Genomic DNA, 19,828 nt, shown 5'->3' with positions numbered 1-19,828 from the left:
TCTGACCTCACTTCCTCTTGTGCAGCAGCCATTTTGTCTTTCCGTTGCTCCTGCTGCCCGAGCTTCTCCCTCCCACCCGCCGCCGCTGGCTGCGAAACTCCAGTTCCCCCCCCGGGGCTGGCTCCCGCCGGACCCGCCGCCCGCGGGCCGCGTTCTCCGGCCTCCCCGCGCCGGGGCGAGGGGCCGGCGGAGACGCGGGAGGCCCCGATCCTCCTTCCCTCGGCCGCGCACGCTCTCCCCGCTCCGGGAGGCGCCTCCGCAGCCCCACGGACACCCCCTCCCCCCGGGGCACCTCTGCACCGCCGCATGTGACTGGCCCGGGCGGGCCCCGTCCCGCCTGAGGACTCTGTCCCGCAGCAGCCTCCCCGCCGGGGGCGAGAGCCGGACCCTCCGCCCGCCCTCCGGGAGCGGCGTACCATTGCCCGGCGGCCAGCGGGGAAGCCCGGCGCGGGGGAGCGGCGCGGAGGCCGCCCCTTTCCCCCCTTCCCCGGCCCCGCCATGTCCAGCGAGGAGAGCTACCTGGCCATCCTGCGCTACCTGACCAACGAGCGGGAGCCCTACGCGCCGGGGACGGAGGGCAACGCCAAGCGGAAGATCCGCAAAGCGGCCGCCTGCTACGTGGTGCGCGGCGGGACCCTCTACTACCAGCGGCGGCAGCGGGACCAGCAGCGCTTCGCCGAGCTCGAGGTGGTGCTGCAGGCCGAGCGCCGCGCCCGCCTCATCCGCGCCGCCCACCTGGCGCCCGACGGCGCCCACCGCACCCGCCTGCAGACCTGGCAGGGGCTCTCGCAGAAGTACTGGTGGCGAGGTGAGCGGGGGGCGGCGGGGGGGACACCCCGCAGCGGCGGGTCGGGGTGGAGGCGGCTGGCGGAGCTGGGGTTACAGCCCCTGCGGCGCCGGGTCCCCGCTCGGGAAGAGGGCGGCTGTGTCCCCTCCCTGGAGAAGGGCGGAGGGGGCTGTCGCTTCCCTGAGTGACGGGTGCCGTGAAACGCGCCATCTCAAAGCGCCGTGGGCTGCCAGCCGCGACGGCGGGTCACTGCTCGAGGGGCAGGCCTGGCTGTGCGAGTTACAACTGGCTCGGCCACTTGTCCCGCGGCTTCTTAGTCAGTAGCGATATTCGGAATATATGGGAGCGCAGAGCACGGCTGTCCCCATCCAGGTGTTGCATGCGGACCGCTTAAAGTAGCGATTTCTCAGCCTGGACGCTCTGTACAGGGCGTTCATCCATTCTCTGTGACCTAGCTCAGCTTTTCCAGCCAGCATGTGCGTGGTGTTCACGTTTAAATAGCAGAGCGGCCAGCCGTGGCTCCTAGTCCTTGCACTCATTGTTATATTTGTCTCTTTCTTCCCATGAGAAGCCGAAAAGACCAAACTAATCCTCAGCTGAGTCCTGAGTGATGTCACAGCTGTTAGAAATGGTCACGTATGAACAGCAGTAATTCCCAATCAGGGCTGCCTTTTGGCTGAGCCAGTGATTTTGCTATCTGTGTTCCCTTTGGATCTGGCATTCTACTTTTAGTCTTACCTATCCATTGAACAAATATCCCACTTTTCTGTTGCCCAGGGCCCAGTTTCTGTTTGTACTGCTTCTCTTGTTAATGCTTTTTTGGTCCATCAGTCAGCACATCTGTCATTTCAGCTTTAGTTTCACTATCTGGATTTGGAGGCTTTTTGCTCTAGCTGCAGCCCGTCCTTCCAGTCCAGATCTCACTGACTTGAATGAAGATCTTTGATGTGAAAAAGGATTTGGAAGTTGATACATGCATTCTGGAGGATGGTCATCTTGCCTTTATCTGGATTCTCATCGTCTGCCCAATATTGGACTGTTCTGGCATCTGCTGTCATCCTATGCTGGAAACTTCCTTAATGGACATCAGTATATCTTCTGTTTGTCAGAGGAGCACATTCTGTATTCTGCATCTTTTGATCTTATTGGTTATCTTTATTTGTACAACCTATATTCTCTTATTTCTCTTGCACTGAGAATACTAAAATTCACACCCTGCTTTCAGTTCAAGTGTTTTGTTTCTTATCTGTGTCTCCTTGAAAACATTGGTTTCCCCTGCCATTATAATGCTCTTCTGCTGCTAGTGGGCAGCAGCTTTGACCCAGTCATCATCTTCAGATGGGTGCCAGTCTGTTGTGTCTGCTCTGTAACTGGGAAGCAATGGGCTGTAGTGTGGTCCAGTGGCCAGGAAGGGTGTTAGATATGAGATCTGAAGACCAGAAACCTTTTGTCCTGAGAAGTAGACAGATAAAATCAAGGAAACCTAAAAATGCTTGAAATGGGCATGAATGTCTTGAGTTGGAATGTCTTGGGTTGCCTGAAGTCTGTGTTTTCCCTGTCCTTACAGAGATATGTATGTAATGATAGTGCATCTCACACTCTGAGAAGGTGTGAGCGGTGCAAGTCTAACTCTGTCAGCCAGGTTTTTGAGCTGTGCTAGATTTTGAGCTACAGAGACATGGCTGTTGTTATGTATGCTTTTATTTTGTCCTAGTGAAGAAAATGAATTTGGGTTGAAAGCCATACACTGAAAATGCCTTGGTACCTAGAAGAGGACCCTGGGCTTAGGAACTATTGAGTATCTAAAATTATTTAGTTATACCAGTTAAAGTACTGGTGGGAAGTTAATTTCTTTAAATCCCCAAACCATATGCAATATTTAAAATGGTGTTAATAATACATATCAGTGTCATTGCATATAAAACAGTTGGTCCCAATTTTGCAGAAGTCCTTAGGTGAGCTTTCTAATTCTTGTCCCCTTCATTAAGGACAAGCTGGGATGCACTTGTGTGGGCTAAATGCAGGATTAGGTTACAGCTTTCATTGTCTTGGGATTATTAGAATGTATAAATACAAATGTTTTTTCTAGCCTTAAAAATCTTTCTAGGAGGGTTGGCTTGATATAGTGATGTTCTAAGTGTACTATCTCAAGTTAATGACGGATTACAGTAGTGGCGTATCATGCAGTGGTGTGAGAGAAGCAGAACTGGTAAAAAGAAGTCAGAGAAGGAAACTGTAGGTGTCTGACTTCATTTTTCTCGGTAAGTGTGTCATACTGTTTTGCTAGTCACCTACATGTTTAATTATGTGTTTAAGGTAACTTGAACAAAGATTAGAAGCCTAACTAAGCTCCATTTAATTTTTCTTAGGTATTCTTAAGCAGGTTAAAGATTACATTAAAGAATGCAGCAAGTGCCAGGAGAAGCTAGATCGCTCTAGATCTCTGTCGGATCCTTCTGAAATGCTGGAGGAGCTAGGACTGGATGTAAAATCTCATGAAGACAGTAATGAAACAGATGATGAATTGAGTAATACGGCATCAATCCCAGCTGCATCCCTGAAGCCTGTGAAGAAGAAGCCAATAGCAAAGCATGAACTTGTATTTGTGAGTACCATTGTTTACATCTGAATGTATTTAAGATGTTTGTTAATGCGGTCTTAGTCACATACTTATTTTCCATTGCTGTGATAATCTTGTAATAATAAGACAATATAAATTTTGCCAGAGATATTCAATATGTGGAAATGGGTTACTGGTATATACGGCATGAAGTTAATTCTAGTATGTCACCTTTGGAAAATAAAATCACCCTGACTCCTATTTATGCCTGTAGGACCCAAGGGAAAATGAATGTCAAAAGTAGAAGTAGTAAAGCATCACATACAAGATAGTCATGGAATCCTTAATAAATGATGCTATATTTATATATAAAATTCTTGTTGGTAACTGAGGGTTCATATGCATGTAAATAAATGCTTTTGAATCTAGAAACCATTTTGGACTGTAGCATGGAAAAATATGGTCGAAGAACTGCTTGAATATCTGTGTCTTCCCATTTTTCCGGTTGTCTGTTTTAACTGTGTTTGGAGGGAGGGTGAAACTGGACGCGTTTAAAGAAAGAAAACAATGGTAAAGTTAAACTGTATATTATACAGGCTTGAACTGATTGTACAGTTGCAGAAAATAATCCTTTTCTGTATTTCAGTGTGAATGTTTAAAAAGGCACAGTCTAAATGTAATTAAGTTCTCGTAATGTTGTTTATGACAGGTTGACAGTAAGGGCCTTGTGAAGCAGTCATCTTCCAAACATTGTCTGTCAGTCTTAAACCAACTGAATCAGCAGAGGCTTTCCAATCAGTTCTGTGATGTGACTCTGCTGATTGAAGGAGAGGAGTACAAAGCTCACAAATCTGTCTTGGCAGCCAACAGCGAGTACTTCCGAGAGCTCTTCATTGAAAAGGGAGCTGTCTCTAGTCATGAAGCTGTAGTGGATCTGTCAGGTGAATTGTTGTGGGTTTCAAAGCTAGAAATCATAGTATCCTAAGTAAGGTGTACAGTATTTGATTCAGTCTTTTTTGAGTGTTCAAGACAACTAAATATTTCATCTTGCTATTTTTCTTTCTTTTAATCTGAAAGTATTTTGTGTGGATTTTAATGCTAAAGTGATCGCTCTAGTTTTGCATAATCTGATTTTCCATATTGAAAGGACTATGGGGTTTCATCTTAAAATTTCTGAGAAGCTTTGGATTGATTTTTACTTTGATTAGGCGTGTTTTCTCCTTGTATTAGTCACAAACATTAAAAAAGGGAACATAATCAAATGCTTGAATACATCAAGATGTGATGTTGACCAGCTTCTCAGCTGTTTAGCTGAACAAATACTAAATTGTTTGTTATATGTGCGAAACACTATTATACATGTTTCTGCTTATTTCTCAAACCTTCTGGTACCTTAAAGATTGGAGATGATCCTAAAATAAATGTTCTAAAAATAGCTTTGTAGTGATGAAGAATACTGTACAGAACATACACCTACTGCGTTGCTTTCTCATTTGTTTCTTAAATGTGTCTGTGTCTGCATGAACAATAGATTTGTGGTATGATGTTCTGGAAGGTCCCCCAAATTAAATATTTTATTTAGGATTTACAGAACTGTGGAAAATTATACCAAATGCTTATAAATAAGCATTTCTATCTATATATCCGTATCTTTTTTCTTTTTTTCATTAGCCACTTTCTTGTCTTATATTTCTGCCACAGCAGTTGTTACTTAAGTCCTGACTACTTTCTGAATGTAGCAGGTCCAGATTGGGTTAATTGGGTTAAATTAGGGATGATCTGCTTCAAAAATGTTGTGGCTCTCCCAGCATCTTGAAACATTCTTCTAAAGAATTGTATTGTGAAACTACCTCAATTCTACTTACTGGAAAGCTGTCTGAGCTTACTTCCACATAGAAAATACACAAGAAAGACGCTTTTTCATATATGACAATTAATTGAGTCCCAGTGGAGAGGCTTCAGTGTTACTTGCAAGTGCTTTTCACTCTAAATTTCAGACTTAACCATATCAAAGGTGAACTGTTGTATCCATCATGGGATATTTTGGTGTAATTTGGGATCATCAGTGTTTGCTCTAATCTCTTGTTTTATTCCTGGTAGGGTTCTGCAAATCCAGTTTCCTGCCTCTATTGGAATTTGCTTATACTTCAGAATTAACTTTTGACTTCTGTAGTATGGCAGAAGTAGCCATGCTTGCCCGGCATCTCTTCATGTCAGAGGTCATCGAAATCTGTGAAAATGTGCACAAACAGATGGAAGAGAAACAAATTACGGTGTACCAAAAGGGAGATATTCAAACAGTAGAGTCAACTGAAAATTTAGCAGAGCAGACTGAAGTTGAGAGGCAGCCCGTGGATGGTGCTGAGCAACCGGAGCTCGCAGCCAGTGAAGTGCCAGTCGCTGTGAATGGAGCTCCTTCCTCTGCTGGGACAGAGGAGGCTGCAGCACCCCAGCCTGACCTGCTGCCCCCAGAGCCTGCGGAGGCCACTCCAGATGGTCTTCCGAAGCCTGTGGAGCAGTGTGAAACAACCGAAAATTACGTCAAGATGCAGCTGCTGGAGAGTATTTCAGATAGCACCGTGTCTGTCGTAGAGGCTAAGCCGTCAGCTGTAGAAGCCATGGACACACAAAGTCAAACAGCAATTGAGACAGATCAGAACGAAAGTGGTAAAGCAAATGTGGGCAGTGCTTCCGAAGACTCCTCAGAAACACTCAAGCTAAAATGTGACAAGCAAATTGAAGAACAGAGCATTTCAGTTTCACAACTGGAAAGCCTAGCTTCCAGCCAGGACGATACTTACAAAAGCAAGCTGCGCCAGCGTTCCGTTAGTGAAGGGGGATATATCAAATTGCATAAAGGAACTGACAAAAAACTGCAAAATAGAAAGACAAATCCTAAATCTGCAATACAACAGGTATTCTATCTGTCTTTAGGCCTGTTGTCAGTAATCGTCCAGTGTTTCGAGACCAGTCTGAAAAGACTTTCCTGATTCCAAGCACTGTCTGTCAAATGTTTTTCTTTTTTGAGCGATTAACATTACCGCAAACTGAAGTAACTTCTAAGATGTGACAGTTGTGGAAAAAAAAAAAAAAACACCAAAACCAAACAAAAAACCAAACATTGGTGTCAAAATTCCTTCCATATTGAAGATGTTTAGAGTGCTCAGTGACCTTAGCCCAGCTTGAGTATCTTCTCACAGCTTCTTATGGTTGAACAAAAGGTGTATCTTCTCCCTAAAATTATTCATGATCTGGGAATTTTAACTCTTAACTAGCATGTATGTATGTCAGTCATAGACAAATGTATTTTATCTATCAGAGAAGTGAGACCCTACATTTGTTAAGACTTGAAAACAGAGGATTGGGGATGAAAAATCTGACATCCTGTGTAGATCTTGAGACATAGTCATGTCACGATAATGCAGTCCTGCTACCTTCAGGCTGGGGTCAGTTCAAAAAAAAAAAAAGGTTCAGAGAGCACTGGTATTAAAAATCCTAGCACTCACACATATTAAATGTTTAGTAATTGAACTAGTTGTTTCAATTATTATCTTTTTTTAAATGAAACGGTCTTACTCTTTGCCCTTCAGGAGCCTTTTCTCTTTCAGTGCCTATGGATAGCTGACATTCAACCTCACTGAGCATTAATACATTCATTTTTGTGACAGAGCACACTTTGCCTTACTCATTCCACATTGACTGCATTTTAGGAAGAACTGTTCATTTCCAGAGGTGTTCTGTGAGACATTTACCTACTAGAGCCACCAGTCCCACATGCAGGGGGATAATCTGTTACCATTACAGCACCCTTGTAGATAGAAATTTTAGCATTAGTCTCCTTTTACAGATGGACTTAAAGCCCAGATGTGAATACTAGCACAGCCAAAATGATTGAGCAACCTATTTATGATGGTTGGAGAATGACAAGTTTCTGTTCTGCTTTGGGAGGGGGAATATTTAGCTTTGGGAACAGCTCCCGTTAACTTGTTTTGCAGTTTTTAAATCTGGCCCCTTGACAGATGAGGTCTTCAGACAGTGGCCACCTATGGAAAACAGAAACTGGTTTAAATAATTTCTCAGAATTGGATTCAGGAGTAGGTTTCTGCTTTCCTAACTCCTTTCATAGCTTTTACCATTCTTGTCTCATGCATCCCTCAGCTCTGCCCCCACCCCGCCGCCGTGGCACTGGATATGATGTAAGCATTGGGAAGGAGACACTCCTTCCTGAGTTCCCAGTTTTGATGCTGGAAGAATAACAGGAAAGAGAGGTTGCAGGCAAACTGCTCTGACTTCTGAATTACAGTAATTGCAGTTGGCATGGAGATGTTGGGGATGAAGCATGCTGTGTATGAATGGATTATTTTCCAAGCTCTTACTAATCATTTACTGAACAAATTTTTTTTTGTGGCGTCATGATTTAGCCCAGTTTGCATAAATTTTCAGAGCAACAGCAAAATTAAAAAAAAAAATGTCCCTGTGTTGAGTTTCAGTTTGTTTCTGAGACATGTGGAAAGGCTAGCATGTTCTCAAAAACTGTTAGATACCTCACTTGTTGGGAGAACAGGAAGAAGAAATGGGGATGCATTGTGCTTTTTTCCATTGCCTTATTCTCAGAAACCTGAAGGGGAGATACCTGATACAGGAAATTTCAGCCTGCTTACTTACAGTTTGGCTTTTAAAGAATTTGACAGCAAGTTTCTTCAAAGGAAAATGAGATTACCAGCTCCAGGTAGCACTGCCAGTACTGCCTAACAAAAAACACTACTGCCTAACAAAAAGACCACTTCAGTGTAAAAGCTGGAATGCTTTTAACCAGAAAGAACTTTTCTTAAATACTCTAAACTTTTTTACAGGTTATTAATAACTCAGTTTTTGCTGGCTGGTAAAAATTAATCAGGCTGCTTTTTAAAAAATCTAATGACTTTTGTAGTACAGCAAATGTAAATCCTGAAAAGGGAAGTTGGAGATTAGGAAAGAGTTGGAAACATTTGATAGAAATTGTGACTGGCAGTGCTTTGTGGTTCCTCTGTAACTATCCCTTAGCTCTTGCCTAGGCAGTTACTCAGGGCGGAATAGTTTGTTGTCTCTGAACTGGTAAGTCATAGTCTGTCTGTAATTATAATCAGTTTATGGTTTTAAAACAAGACCTGCTATGAGATCTGTAGTTTTGCAGTGAACCCAAAGGGGGTAACTTTCTAGCAGCTAAGTAAACTGAGCAAAATTTGGTGGTATTATAGTAACACACAGAAACATCAGATTGCATAGGAAATATAAAATAGGGTATAGTAAAGTTCATTTGCGGGTTATGTTTCTTCAACTTAGGTTGCCATGAAGCTGGTACAAAGAGGGAAAAAATTGAAACAGCCCAAAAGAGAGACCACGGAAAATAATGAAGTGGAAGCTCAGCACAAATGTACTGAGTGTGGAATGGTGTTCCAGCGGCGCTATGCACTTATAATGCACACACTGAAACATGAAAGGTGTAAAGATTATAAATGCCCAGTAAGTTTTGGTTTGGGGTTTTGTTTGTTTTTCTGCAAACTTCCCTCTTTATGAAAATTCATCCAGTAATGACATTAGTAATTATTTTTCTTGCCTCTTTTTGTACATATATTATTTACCTTATGGATTTCAGAGACAGCGGCAGCCCTGATCTGGGTGGGGTGGGGTGAAATGTGGTGCAGTCACATGGCACCATGTGACATGGGAGCGCACTACCTGCTCAGGACAGTGCTGGAGTGGGCTTTACTTTTAACCTTACCAGTAAATTTGCAACTATGATTAGTTTAGCCTGGTAGTTAGCCTCATTGGGAAGTGATCAGTGGTTCTATCAGCCCTAAAATTCAAAATATACAACTGTCAACCTGAGATAAAATGCCTATTGGAGCCAGGTTATAGACCTAGCTAATAATATTATTAAAACCTTTTATTACCTTTTTTTAAAAATAATTCTGGAATATTAAATGTAAAGTGAAGTTGTAATACTTTCTTCCTCAGTTGTGTAAAAAAGAATTCCAGTATGGTGCGTCCCTGCGAGCCCATCTTGTCCGGCACACTCGGAAGACTGAAGTGAACACAGCAGCTGCTAGTGTAGAAGAGACAAGCGTGTCCTCGGTGAAAGGGAGAACTAAACGGGAATTTATATGTGATATATGTGGGAGAACTCTACCTAAGCTCTATTCTCTCAGAATACATATGCTCAAACATACAGGTGTAAAACCACACGCATGCAAGGTAAAGTCCTTTTACTCTAATCAAATTAGTAACGTTTTCTTGATATTTTAGTATTCGTACTCTGCCCTAACATTTAGATTAATTTAGGTCACTTCTGAATAGGGAAAGCTACTGTAACATTTCTGATGAAAATTCTTATAGTCCAAGACTGAGAAAACTAGAATAAAGTCGAATTATGAAAGTTCATATTCCTGTGTCTAGAAGAATGCCTTCCCTTGAGTAGTCTTTTTTTAACAGACCAGTTCTGCCACTGGTGCGAAATCACAGGCTTGGCCATCCTGGTTCCCAGGAAACACAGGAGGTTTTGTTGTGTTTGAAGTTAAACACCTATTACATAATGAGTTTTATTTGTCCTATTCCACTGGATCTGGATATTATTTTTTTTTTAGGCTTGTGGAAAGACCTTTACGTATAAGCATGGATTAAAAATGCACTTAGCTCTCCATGAAGTACAGAAACAGTTCAAGTGTGACTTGTGTGAAAAGTCATTTGTCACAAAAAGAAGTCTTCAGGAACACATGAGCATTCATACAGGTAAGAGATGAGAAGGAGGATCCTTTTAATTTGGTTGTCTATTGTGTGCTGCTGAACTTTAACATTGTTCTTCAGTGTCAGAGGAACTGTTTAAAAAAATAAAGAGTATTTTCTCCTTTTTCTTCTACTGGTCAGGCAGCTGAGATAGAGGTAAGTAGTCATTTTACATTTACTTTCTGGGCTTGTTTGACCATAGTGTAATGTTATGCACATATTCTACATAAGAACAGAGAATCATGGTTGGTCTGTTCCTATGTTTTTATGCACGTGTTTAATGCCCGTATCATGTCAATTCAACAAAGATAGGCAACAGGCTGGAATGTTCTGGAGCACTTACACTTCTGGCTGGTCCTTGTGGAGGAAAACATGCCATGTTAATTCTCTGAGAATCTCCATATATGTTTTACAAGACTTGCTGTACTAATACTGAAATTTTATAAAACCTGGTATCTTGAAAGATCTTAGCATGTGAAAGATGATAACATAATAATTTAATACAAGCAGTTTTAGAATTGTAACATGTAGAAATTGTCTGTGTTTCTTGTTTCCCAAGTTGGGCAGAATCAAGAGACTGTTTCTGTTAAGACCATTTGTTCCAGAAAGGAAGGAATTTATATTAGTATGCAGCATTCCCTAAATTGATGAATTGGAGTGGAAAACTTTTATTTTAAGGTGGTGTTCCACAAATTCAAGATATAAGTTATCTGTAAGCAATGCTGCGTTGCTGGAGAAGTTTCATATTACATGGGCACAGGCAATTGTTTGGTTTTTTTCACACAAGAGGGCAATTTTTTAGGCTGTTTGCATTTCATGACTAATTAGTAGCTGCAATGTTATACCTGTGTTTAAAAACATGTAATAAAGTAATTTAGAGTTGCTACTTCCCACTGTGTGATATTACATTGGCACATACAAAATACACTTAAAAATTCCATCTGTGTGTAATTAAACCAACTTATATTTGTATCACTGCTCTGATTACTTAAGATAAATTATATAAAAAGAAAAAAAACTCTCACAAAGCACTCCAGAGATGTGGAGGCTTGGCTTTGTAACATGTTTTGTTTTGTTTTTGTCAGGAGAATCCAAGTATCTTTGCTCCATCTGTGGAAAATCTTTCCACAGGGCATCAGGACTCAGTAAACACATAAAGAAACACCAGCCAAAGCCTGAAGTTCGTGCATATCAGTGTACCGAGTAAGTTGGTTGGTGGGCTTTTTTTCTTAACATTAATGATCCTAGTAATTTTAAAGATTAAAAGCAGCTCCTTGTTGTAGTGTAAAACTGTTCAGTGGCCTAGAATAAGACTTTTAAAGCATAAGAGTAAAAACCACACTTTTGTTAATACATGCATTGGAGAGCAAAAGCTTGTTTTTTACTGTTTTTAACTGTTACGTAGCTCTAGTTTCATAGAGTTGTTTTCTAATGAGTGTGTTGGCACTTGTAACTGTACTCAGTAGCTATGTGGTTCTAAAGCTCCCTTGTAGAACAGATAGAAGAGCGGTATGCTTGTCAGAGGTGACGGGCCCTCAGCCTCTTCTTGCCCTCTTCTACTGCAATATTTGATTTCAGTTTAATTTAAAAATTTCCTATACAGTCTATGATGTCGTGTACTTGCATGCACTGCAATAGACCGTGTTTATCAAACAGCTCTACAGGAACATCATAAATTAGGACTCACTGACTATTTCAGTTAATTTGACCATAAAACTTACATGATCACTTAAATATCTTTGCATTATGGACTTCAGTTTAGCAGAAACTGTAACCAGAAAGAGCGTGTCTCCTACTGTGGTAGCAAAACGTGGATGCTTTCTCCATGACCAAGCAGACTATAGGAGAACCCTTTCAAGTGACCTGCAAAAGCACAAATGGTGCTTAATTTCCAAAGTGTCAATTAGGTCTCTGGAAAACTCTCTCAGGTATTAAGAGGAGTTGCACAATTTATATGATTGCCTGTATGCAACTCATGGCTTTAATGAAAGCTATACTCTAAAGTATTATTTAAAGTCTCTCTGGTAGTGCTGCTGCGTGCTAGCAAAAATAATATTTTCTAACTGCTGAAAACTCACTTTAACTCTGTCACCAATGTTTTTATTTAGTGCTTTTTAATGCTTAGAATATCAATCTTAGAAACACAAAGAACAGAGCTAATAGGGTCCACAACAGGGATGGAACTGTTTAATGAAGTGTACTAGGGAAGGCAATTTTGGTTTTGAAGGAGAATTATATTTTAAAAATAAAAATGTTTTACTCAAGGCAGTACAGTCATGGATGAAAAAGATCACCTTGACAGAGAAGATATTTTGATGCCCCAACTCCTTCAAAACAGACATAGTCTTTGTTTCTTCTACAGCAAAGATGTATACTAAGAATATAATTCATGTTGTCACAAATGGTTTCAAGAGCTTCACTAAGCAATAACCAGACTTCAGATTTCTGGTTCAGTGGCTTGGTATGTAAATCTCTCTGTCAGACTTCAAGTCTGGCTCAAATCTCCCAGCCAGTTTGAGCTTCAGGGCCAGTTGAACAAAGCTGAACATGAGTTATTTTCCTGAAATGTTCATGGAAATTTTCCAGTGAAGTAGGTATTTGATTAAGTTGCAGTAGTGCCTGAGAGTGTCAGAGGGTGGTGGTAGTGGTTGAATGAGTTTTTTACTTCTCTATTGGCTTTTACAAATATGCAGGCCTTGAGGGGAGAGTACCAAGTGCCAACCCCATTCAAGACCTTTAGGGGTCTTTGTGGTACTTTTTGATGTGGATCTGCAAACCCGGATCCCTGAGAGCTCCATTTGAACTGGAGCTGTCAGTTTTTCCAGCCTAGGAGGAGGAAGTTGCTCAGATGGATCAGGGACCATCACTGGTTTAATTTTTCTTATTTCCTTTTTTCCTTTTTTTTAATTCTTTTTTTTTCATATTTTTTTTTCCCTGAAAACAAGAGAAGGCTTTTTCCTTCTCCAGAATGCCCATTCTTCAGGAAATGTAAAAGTTTTGTTCCTGTATGGAAACTTTTTTCAGATGCCACTGGAGGTTGGAAATTCTGAGATTCCCTCATTCCAGAGATTGATCAGCTCTAGAAAGTGAACCCTCCACCTTTGCTTGCTGGCATTTTTCTCCCTCTGTCCTTTCTTGAGTCGTACAGGTATATGATGTTACATGAGGAAGAGATGCAGATGATCAGGGAAAGGTGTCTGAAGAGCAGAATTTCTTTCAAAGGGAAAAAGTATGTCTTTGATTAGACTGACCTCTGTAGTTTTCATACGAAGAGGAGCTAGTGATTTGTAATTATATATAGTCACACTATGACAGGGTATACATGAAGGACAACTAGGAATTTGCCTGGGTTTAGATGTATACAAGCAGCAAGCTAAAGTATGAGTATCACTACTTCCAGATGCTTTCTTGTAGGATTCTGAATTTGATTTTTAATTTTGAAAAAACCACATAAGAGCATTACAAACAACAAATCCCAGTTATCTTTGTGTCAATAATTAATCCTCTTTGGTTAAGGGAAGAAACAGCTGTTACTCTCCTCATAAGTTCATATGGTATAATACAGATTTCTGATTTCTTCCAGTTGGTTTGCCTTTGATTATTCCCCATGAAAATAACAGAAAGAATATAGTTACCCATAACAAATAAAAGTGTTGCAGAGCTCCTCAAGTATATTCCAGACTTTCAGATAAGCTGCTTTTTTTTTTTCTTTTAATTTTCCCTAGTTTGGAAAGGGATTGTGCTTTCCATAGATACTGATGATGCAATAGCTGTCATCTTATCAGTCTTCAGTTGCCATTAAAGAAGAGGGTTCCAGTGACTTTGAAATCAGGATCGACAAGATCTTTCTTATGTGGGATGCTAAAACCTTTACTGTTACAGGTGTGAAAAGAGTTTCTATGAAGCACGAGATCTTCGGCAGCATATGAATAAACATTTAGGTGTGAAGCCATTTCAGTGTCAGTTCTGTGGAAAATGTTACAGTTGGAAGAAAGACTGGTATTCTCATGTAAAGTCTCATTCTGTCACAGACCCTTATAGGTAAGAGGAAATTAATTTAACAACTGAAATGTACTAATCAATATGAGGTTATACAGATCCACAGGCAGTTAAGAAGGAACTGCCTAGTCCTTTCTTAAAGTACCAATTTATTGATGTTGACTGGGGTCTTGAGTACTTGAAAATGGATGGGTGGCTTCAGATAGTGTGGTCCATCTGTTAACCTGCTGACACAATCCTGGAACTACTACAGTGAAGTTGTAAGAAGATAATTATAATTGATGACGTTAGATATGCTTTGTATGTGATTTCACTTCTCTAGAATGGTAAGTGGAAGCTTTGTGGCTGTGAATAAGAGAAAATGTAGCTCGGTCCAACAATATTGTTTCTAATTGTGGAATTGCTTGTCTCATGAGACAGTATTCCCATTAAACTTTGCCTACCATAATTGAAGTGCATTTTGGTTTAAAAAGTGTAACATAAGCATAGAACAATGGTTTCAATAGATTTCTCACTTAACACATTTTAGATGTAATATATGTGGTAAAGAATTTTATGAGAAAGCTTTGTACAGAAGACATGTAAAGAAAGCTACACATGGTAAAAAAGGAAGAGCAAAACAAAATCTGGAACGAGTCTGTGAGCATTGCGGAAGAAAATTCACACAACTCCGGGAATATAGGAGACACATGAACAATCATGAAGGTATGTAGAAAACAAGTAGTCATGACATCCCTCAACCCCTAAAAACATTATGGAGGAAAGGGTAATTGTTTCTTTGAGTCTGTGTATGTACTGTGTTGCAAGACGCATAGAAATTCTTACAGATTCTCCAGTTGGTTTTATGCTAGTCCTTGTTTGTTAACTTGCTTCCAGCTATTCCCAGAAGTGGCTGTTGGGATCTTCCTAAAACTGCAGTCACACACAGGGACAGTGACAACTTGTCCTTCTCAGAACTTTAATGGAAGGGGATTTTTTTAGAAGTGATTAAAAGCTGTATATCTGGCAAAGAATTGGATATAGTAAAACATTGTCCAGCTTGAAAGGTGCACACGGTTAACAAATTCTTCAGACATGAGAGTGATTGGCCTGAATTTTAAAAAACGACCACTGTTGGAAATTGGTCAACTTTATTTATAACAAATTTATAACAAGCAGTGAACTATATGATGTTTGGGGGGAAAATATGAAAACATTTTATACTTTAAAAAAAAAAAAGTATGTGCATTTTTACTTTAGGTGTGAAGTATGGTACTGATTTTTGAGCATTTGGACATTCCAGCTCTGTTAGAAGTCTATATGTACTTCTATTTCAGGGCAAAAAACACTTTTTAAAAGGAGACATGCTTCAAAAGAGCTCTTATCAGTAAATCTAATAGCTGTCTAACTTTTGAAATAGAGATTTTGTGTTTGTTTCTAAACAGAGAAAGTGTCCTGTAATAGGTGCTTAGCCTAAATCTACAGTAACTGTTACAGAGGAAAAGCCAGTATTGAAATAGTGTTTGTCAGTACCCACAGGCCCAATTAGATACTACAGACCACAGAACTCAGATGTTATAAGGGAGAATAAGATCATACGAGCATCAGGTGCAGTGTTTGAACATATATGGTGTGGAGGAGGAGGGAAAAAGCTGTAGATGGCATTACCAGCTAACTAGAATAGGTGCTGGTTTGATGAGAAGTATATAAAGGGATTTACAAAAATAAAGCGTGACTAGAAACGTGAATGACAAATTCTGTGAAGTAAAACATGGTTTCAGAAAGGCATCGCTGGCCAAAAATACTGAGAATTTTATTAAGCGGTATGCACTTGAAATAGGGGAGAAACTGCATTAAAAGGAACTTCGAGAAGAAAAGTTTTTTAGAAGTAAAATGTTAGATTGGACAGAGCACTTGTGGAAAATATGACCACTGAATGTATTAGGCTTGCGTTATATTGTAGAGCAGAAAATTGGTAAGCAAGATCTCTTTCTTACGTGGAAAAAGTTACAGTATTTCTTCTGTTATTTTATACTGCTGTTCTCCCTGTCACTTCTCATCATCGCTCATGTATATTTACGAACACTGACGGTCATCTTGTCCTTGTCTTCCCTGTGAGAGCAGGTGTGAAGCCCTTTGAGTGTCTGACTTGCGGCGTGGCCTGGGCTGATGCACGCTCGTTGAAGCGCCACGTGAGGACGCACACCGGAGAGCGGCCGTACGTCTGTCCGGTGTGCAACGAAGCTTACATAGACGCCCGGACGCTGCGGAAACACATGACCAAGTTCCATAGGGACTATGTACCCTGCAAAATTATGCTGGAAAAAGATACTCTTCAGTTTCATAACCAGGGGACACAGGTAGAGCATGCCATCAGCATTTTAGCGGCAGACATGCAGGAACAAGAAACAGAGATTAGCATTGATGATAACGAGATTGAGACCGTTGTAGTGACAGGAGAGACACTTGAAGCCATCGAAGCAGTTGCAACTACTGAAGAATGTACATCAGTCTCTACTCTTTCTGACCAAAGCATCATGCAGGTGGTAAATTATGTATTGGCTCAACAGCAAGGACAGAAAATGGCTGAAGTGACACAGGCCATCGAAACTGTAGAAGTGGAAGTGGCCCATGTTACAAAGACAGACTGAATGCAGTACATGAGAGAGCAAAAAGGGTGAGGTCCTGCGATCTGTGGGAGCGACTGGATGTCTCAGGCTTACAGTGATGCCTGTTTTCAAACAGTTAATCCCCAGTACTGAACATCTTGGTGATGAAATACTGCATCGTGCATTACAGGCAAAAAGTTAATATGCTTCAGTGTGGGCCAAGGCTTTGAAGGCTAAGATTTCTGCACTGGCCATAACTGAAATAAAATTTAAAAAAAAAAAAAGTTGGAATAATAATGTTTTCTGTGTCATGGAGTAAGTATCATGCTGTAACTTTTAAAAAACAAAAAAGGAAAAAAAATAGAAGATGCACTAAATGCACAGCTATCGGTAGCATTTTTTTACTTTTGTTTTTAAGTATATTTCATCAAGTTTGTGAGCAAATTACCTGTATTGGATTCTGTCTGTTTACTCCCCAAGACAAGGGGATGGTACAGTGCTTCATGCAGCATGTGCTTCATGCAACATACAGAAAATCTGAGGCTTTTTTCTTTGGGTAGATACACCAACGGCAGTTAGTGAATCCTGGTTTTGCAGAACTTAAATTCCAGGTTGGTGAGTGGCAGGTCCAAAGTTCAGCAAAAAGCTGTAAAATGTTTTACAGGTAATGGGCAGGGGTCCACTGAAGTCTTGAGGAAGTGTTTCTCTGAGATGGATTGTGAACTTAAGTTGGCCAGAGGATAGCCCGCTGCAGGGAGCCTGCTTAGAGAAGTAAATTGCTTTTTATTTGTAAGCAGGGAGCTTATGCTTCAGCCTCTAGGCACAGCCATGGTTAGTTAACGATGATTGGTTGCGTAAAGGAAGCTATCGTTGTATGTGTCCAAAGCAGGCAGCCTAATGATGGATGTTTCTAATTTTGCATTACATTTGATGTAGAAACTCTCAAATGAAAAAGGTCTAATGGCACACTTCTTCAGAAATACAAATATACTGCAGAAGTCCAACTAGTTACAATCTGATCTCGTCTTGTATCGTGTTGAAAGGAGGAGCCCTGCTAATTCACAAACAGGACACCTAGCAATATCAGGATAGAGAACTATCAAAATCTAAGTATGGGGTAAAAATTAAATGTGTCTTGAAATTACCAGTCTCCAGAAGACCTTATTATGGCTGCTGTAAGAAAATACTTCTAGGGCAAGCTAATTACCCAGTGTTACACCACATGGATGGAAAAATTCTTACTGGGTGTTCCTGCAAGTGGCCCAAGTTTTTAATGTCCCTGATTTAATACCATGAACAGTGCCCATCTTCATCTGTACAAGGTGTGGGTTCTTTCCCTGTTGCTTGTTTAGGTGTTTTTTAAGCAAGAAACATGCCTGTTGAGGTAACTGAATGTGCTACACCCATGAACAATCAGAACTCTATTCTTTAAATTTTTCTCAATCTATAGTATTATCAAATGTTTCCCAACTTTGACAGCAGCAAGATAGCCAAGGAGCCAGAAGCCTGTAATATTTCAGAGTAAACTTCACAGATAAAGTTACATGCATACAACAGTACTACCTGTGAAACAGATCCACTGAACAAAATTTAGGCAAAATCTGTGACAAAGTAACCACCTCATTTGAATTAGTATTTCTACCTTTCATCTTATTTGAGTATCTGTCTACTAAGGTACAGAATGGACTGTTCTTTTTATACTTTGCAAGCATGTAGATAAGCAGTTGTAGAAATTTTTTTAAGCAATATGATGTAGTTTTAGTTCCTGCCTTGGATCTGAGTTAATCTATAGATGACTATTTCAAAGGTTACAGTCTTCCTGCAGAGAAATAATCTAGTTATTTATACATCCTGCAGCCCTTTACAATTGTATTATTTTCTAATTACCAAGTGGAGTAAAACTAAAGTGAATACTTTAAAAAAAAAAAACAAACAAACAAAAAAAAAACAACAACCTGCTAGCTGTAACTCTTGAATTTTTGTATGGTCAAGAATCTGGAGATAGCCATGCTGCTTAAAATTAAAATACTGCCGTTATGATGGAAGAAGATTTAAAAGAGCATTAGGTAAACTTTAAAATGTACTTCAATGTTTGTATCTTACAAAGAATTATGTATTCCTAAAGTGATGAAATGTTCAAGGAAAAATAGCTGTAAATAGTGCTAGAACATTATTTGTATATTTAGTGTGTTACCTTATAAAAAGAATATTACTAGCACCTTAGTTTAATCTTTGGTGCATTTATTTATTTGCCCAACCTATGGAAGAAGTGAATCTGAATTTAGGAGCCTTGTTACCCACTGTAAAAATGCTTTAACGGACGTGATGGCCTGCCATTTAAAAACAAACAAGCAAAAATTCATGAAGAGTTGTTTCCTAAACAAGACTCAGCCAGGAATGCCAAAGCTGGGTGTTGCGGCACCCCTTTCCTAACGCACTGTGCCTTACCCTTTTCAGAAGGGCAGGAGGTGAGTAGGGAGTGTCGCTCTGAGCTTTGCTGTTCCTGTATCTCTGAAGTTGCCTTATGTTTTTCTTTAGACTTCAGCTCTTAATTTAAGATGTTCACTACCCTTATCTATTTGAAGTCAGACTGCAAATATGCAGTTGATACTATTTAATTTGATTTTTTTAAAAAAATAAAGTTCATGAGAAATGTCCATTTTTAAAGTATTCCTAGTGAATTCCTGTACATAATTGATTTGATTTGTACATTCTGCTGTTTTTATTTAGTGTTAGATGTATAAAGTTATGGTCATCTCTGTCAAATAAACTGAGCATTGCCATGAATTACTCTTTCAAGCAACTTTTCTTTTTTCAGGGGGAAAAAAAGTGTTGCTGAATTATTCCTCTTCAGTATGTCACCTTCCATATATAGATAGATGTGTACAGTTCTAGTAACACTTTTTAAGTTTTGCTTAAGGCTCAGAAGGAAAGGAAACCCGCTGCCCTCCTAAATTGTGTCAGAACATGGCTGTACAAGAACACAACGTTAACAAAATACAGTGTATATTTATACTGAAACCACTTTGGTTGCAAGACCTCTTGGTGGATGAGGCACTGCCCCAGCCTCCCAGTACCCAGCTGTAGCCATTTTAGTTTGTTTCAGATGTTACTTCTCTTGATTTGGGTTTC

The 19,828-nt window shown here is 40.3% G+C and overlaps 1 protein-coding gene across 2 annotated transcripts; it reads left to right on the top strand.

Annotated features, from left to right (window-relative positions):
* The first annotated feature begins 21 nt into the window (after nucleotides 1-21).
* ZBTB11 (zinc finger and BTB domain containing 11) lies at nucleotides 22-19,483 on the top strand. Of its 2 annotated transcripts, XM_074811387.1 has the most exons (12): nucleotides 731-808; nucleotides 2,957-3,048; nucleotides 3,157-3,392; nucleotides 4,057-4,288; nucleotides 5,448-6,262; nucleotides 8,670-8,849; nucleotides 9,345-9,581; nucleotides 9,971-10,115; nucleotides 11,195-11,312; nucleotides 13,992-14,150; nucleotides 14,638-14,813; nucleotides 16,212-19,483. In XM_074811387.1, exons 3-12 carry the CDS (start codon nucleotides 3,249-3,251, stop codon nucleotides 16,736-16,738), a joined length of 2,733 nt encoding a protein of 910 aa, XP_074667488.1. In that variant the 5' UTR covers nucleotides 731-808; nucleotides 2,957-3,048; nucleotides 3,157-3,248; the 3' UTR covers nucleotides 16,739-19,483. The 2 variants fall into 2 exon arrangements, with proteins under 2 accessions (XP_074667479.1, XP_074667488.1); XM_074811378.1 differs by lacking the exon at nucleotides 2,957-3,048 and having other exon boundaries at nucleotides 22-808.
* The last annotated feature ends 345 nt before the right edge of the window (nucleotides 19,484-19,828 follow it).

The sequence above is a fragment of the Strix aluco genome, chromosome 2 (genome assembly GCF_031877795.1).
Source record: "Strix aluco isolate bStrAlu1 chromosome 2, bStrAlu1.hap1, whole genome shotgun sequence".
Classification (NCBI taxonomy): domain Eukaryota; kingdom Metazoa; phylum Chordata; class Aves; order Strigiformes; family Strigidae; genus Strix; species Strix aluco.
This window is presented reverse-complemented; position numbering and strand designations above follow the sequence as displayed.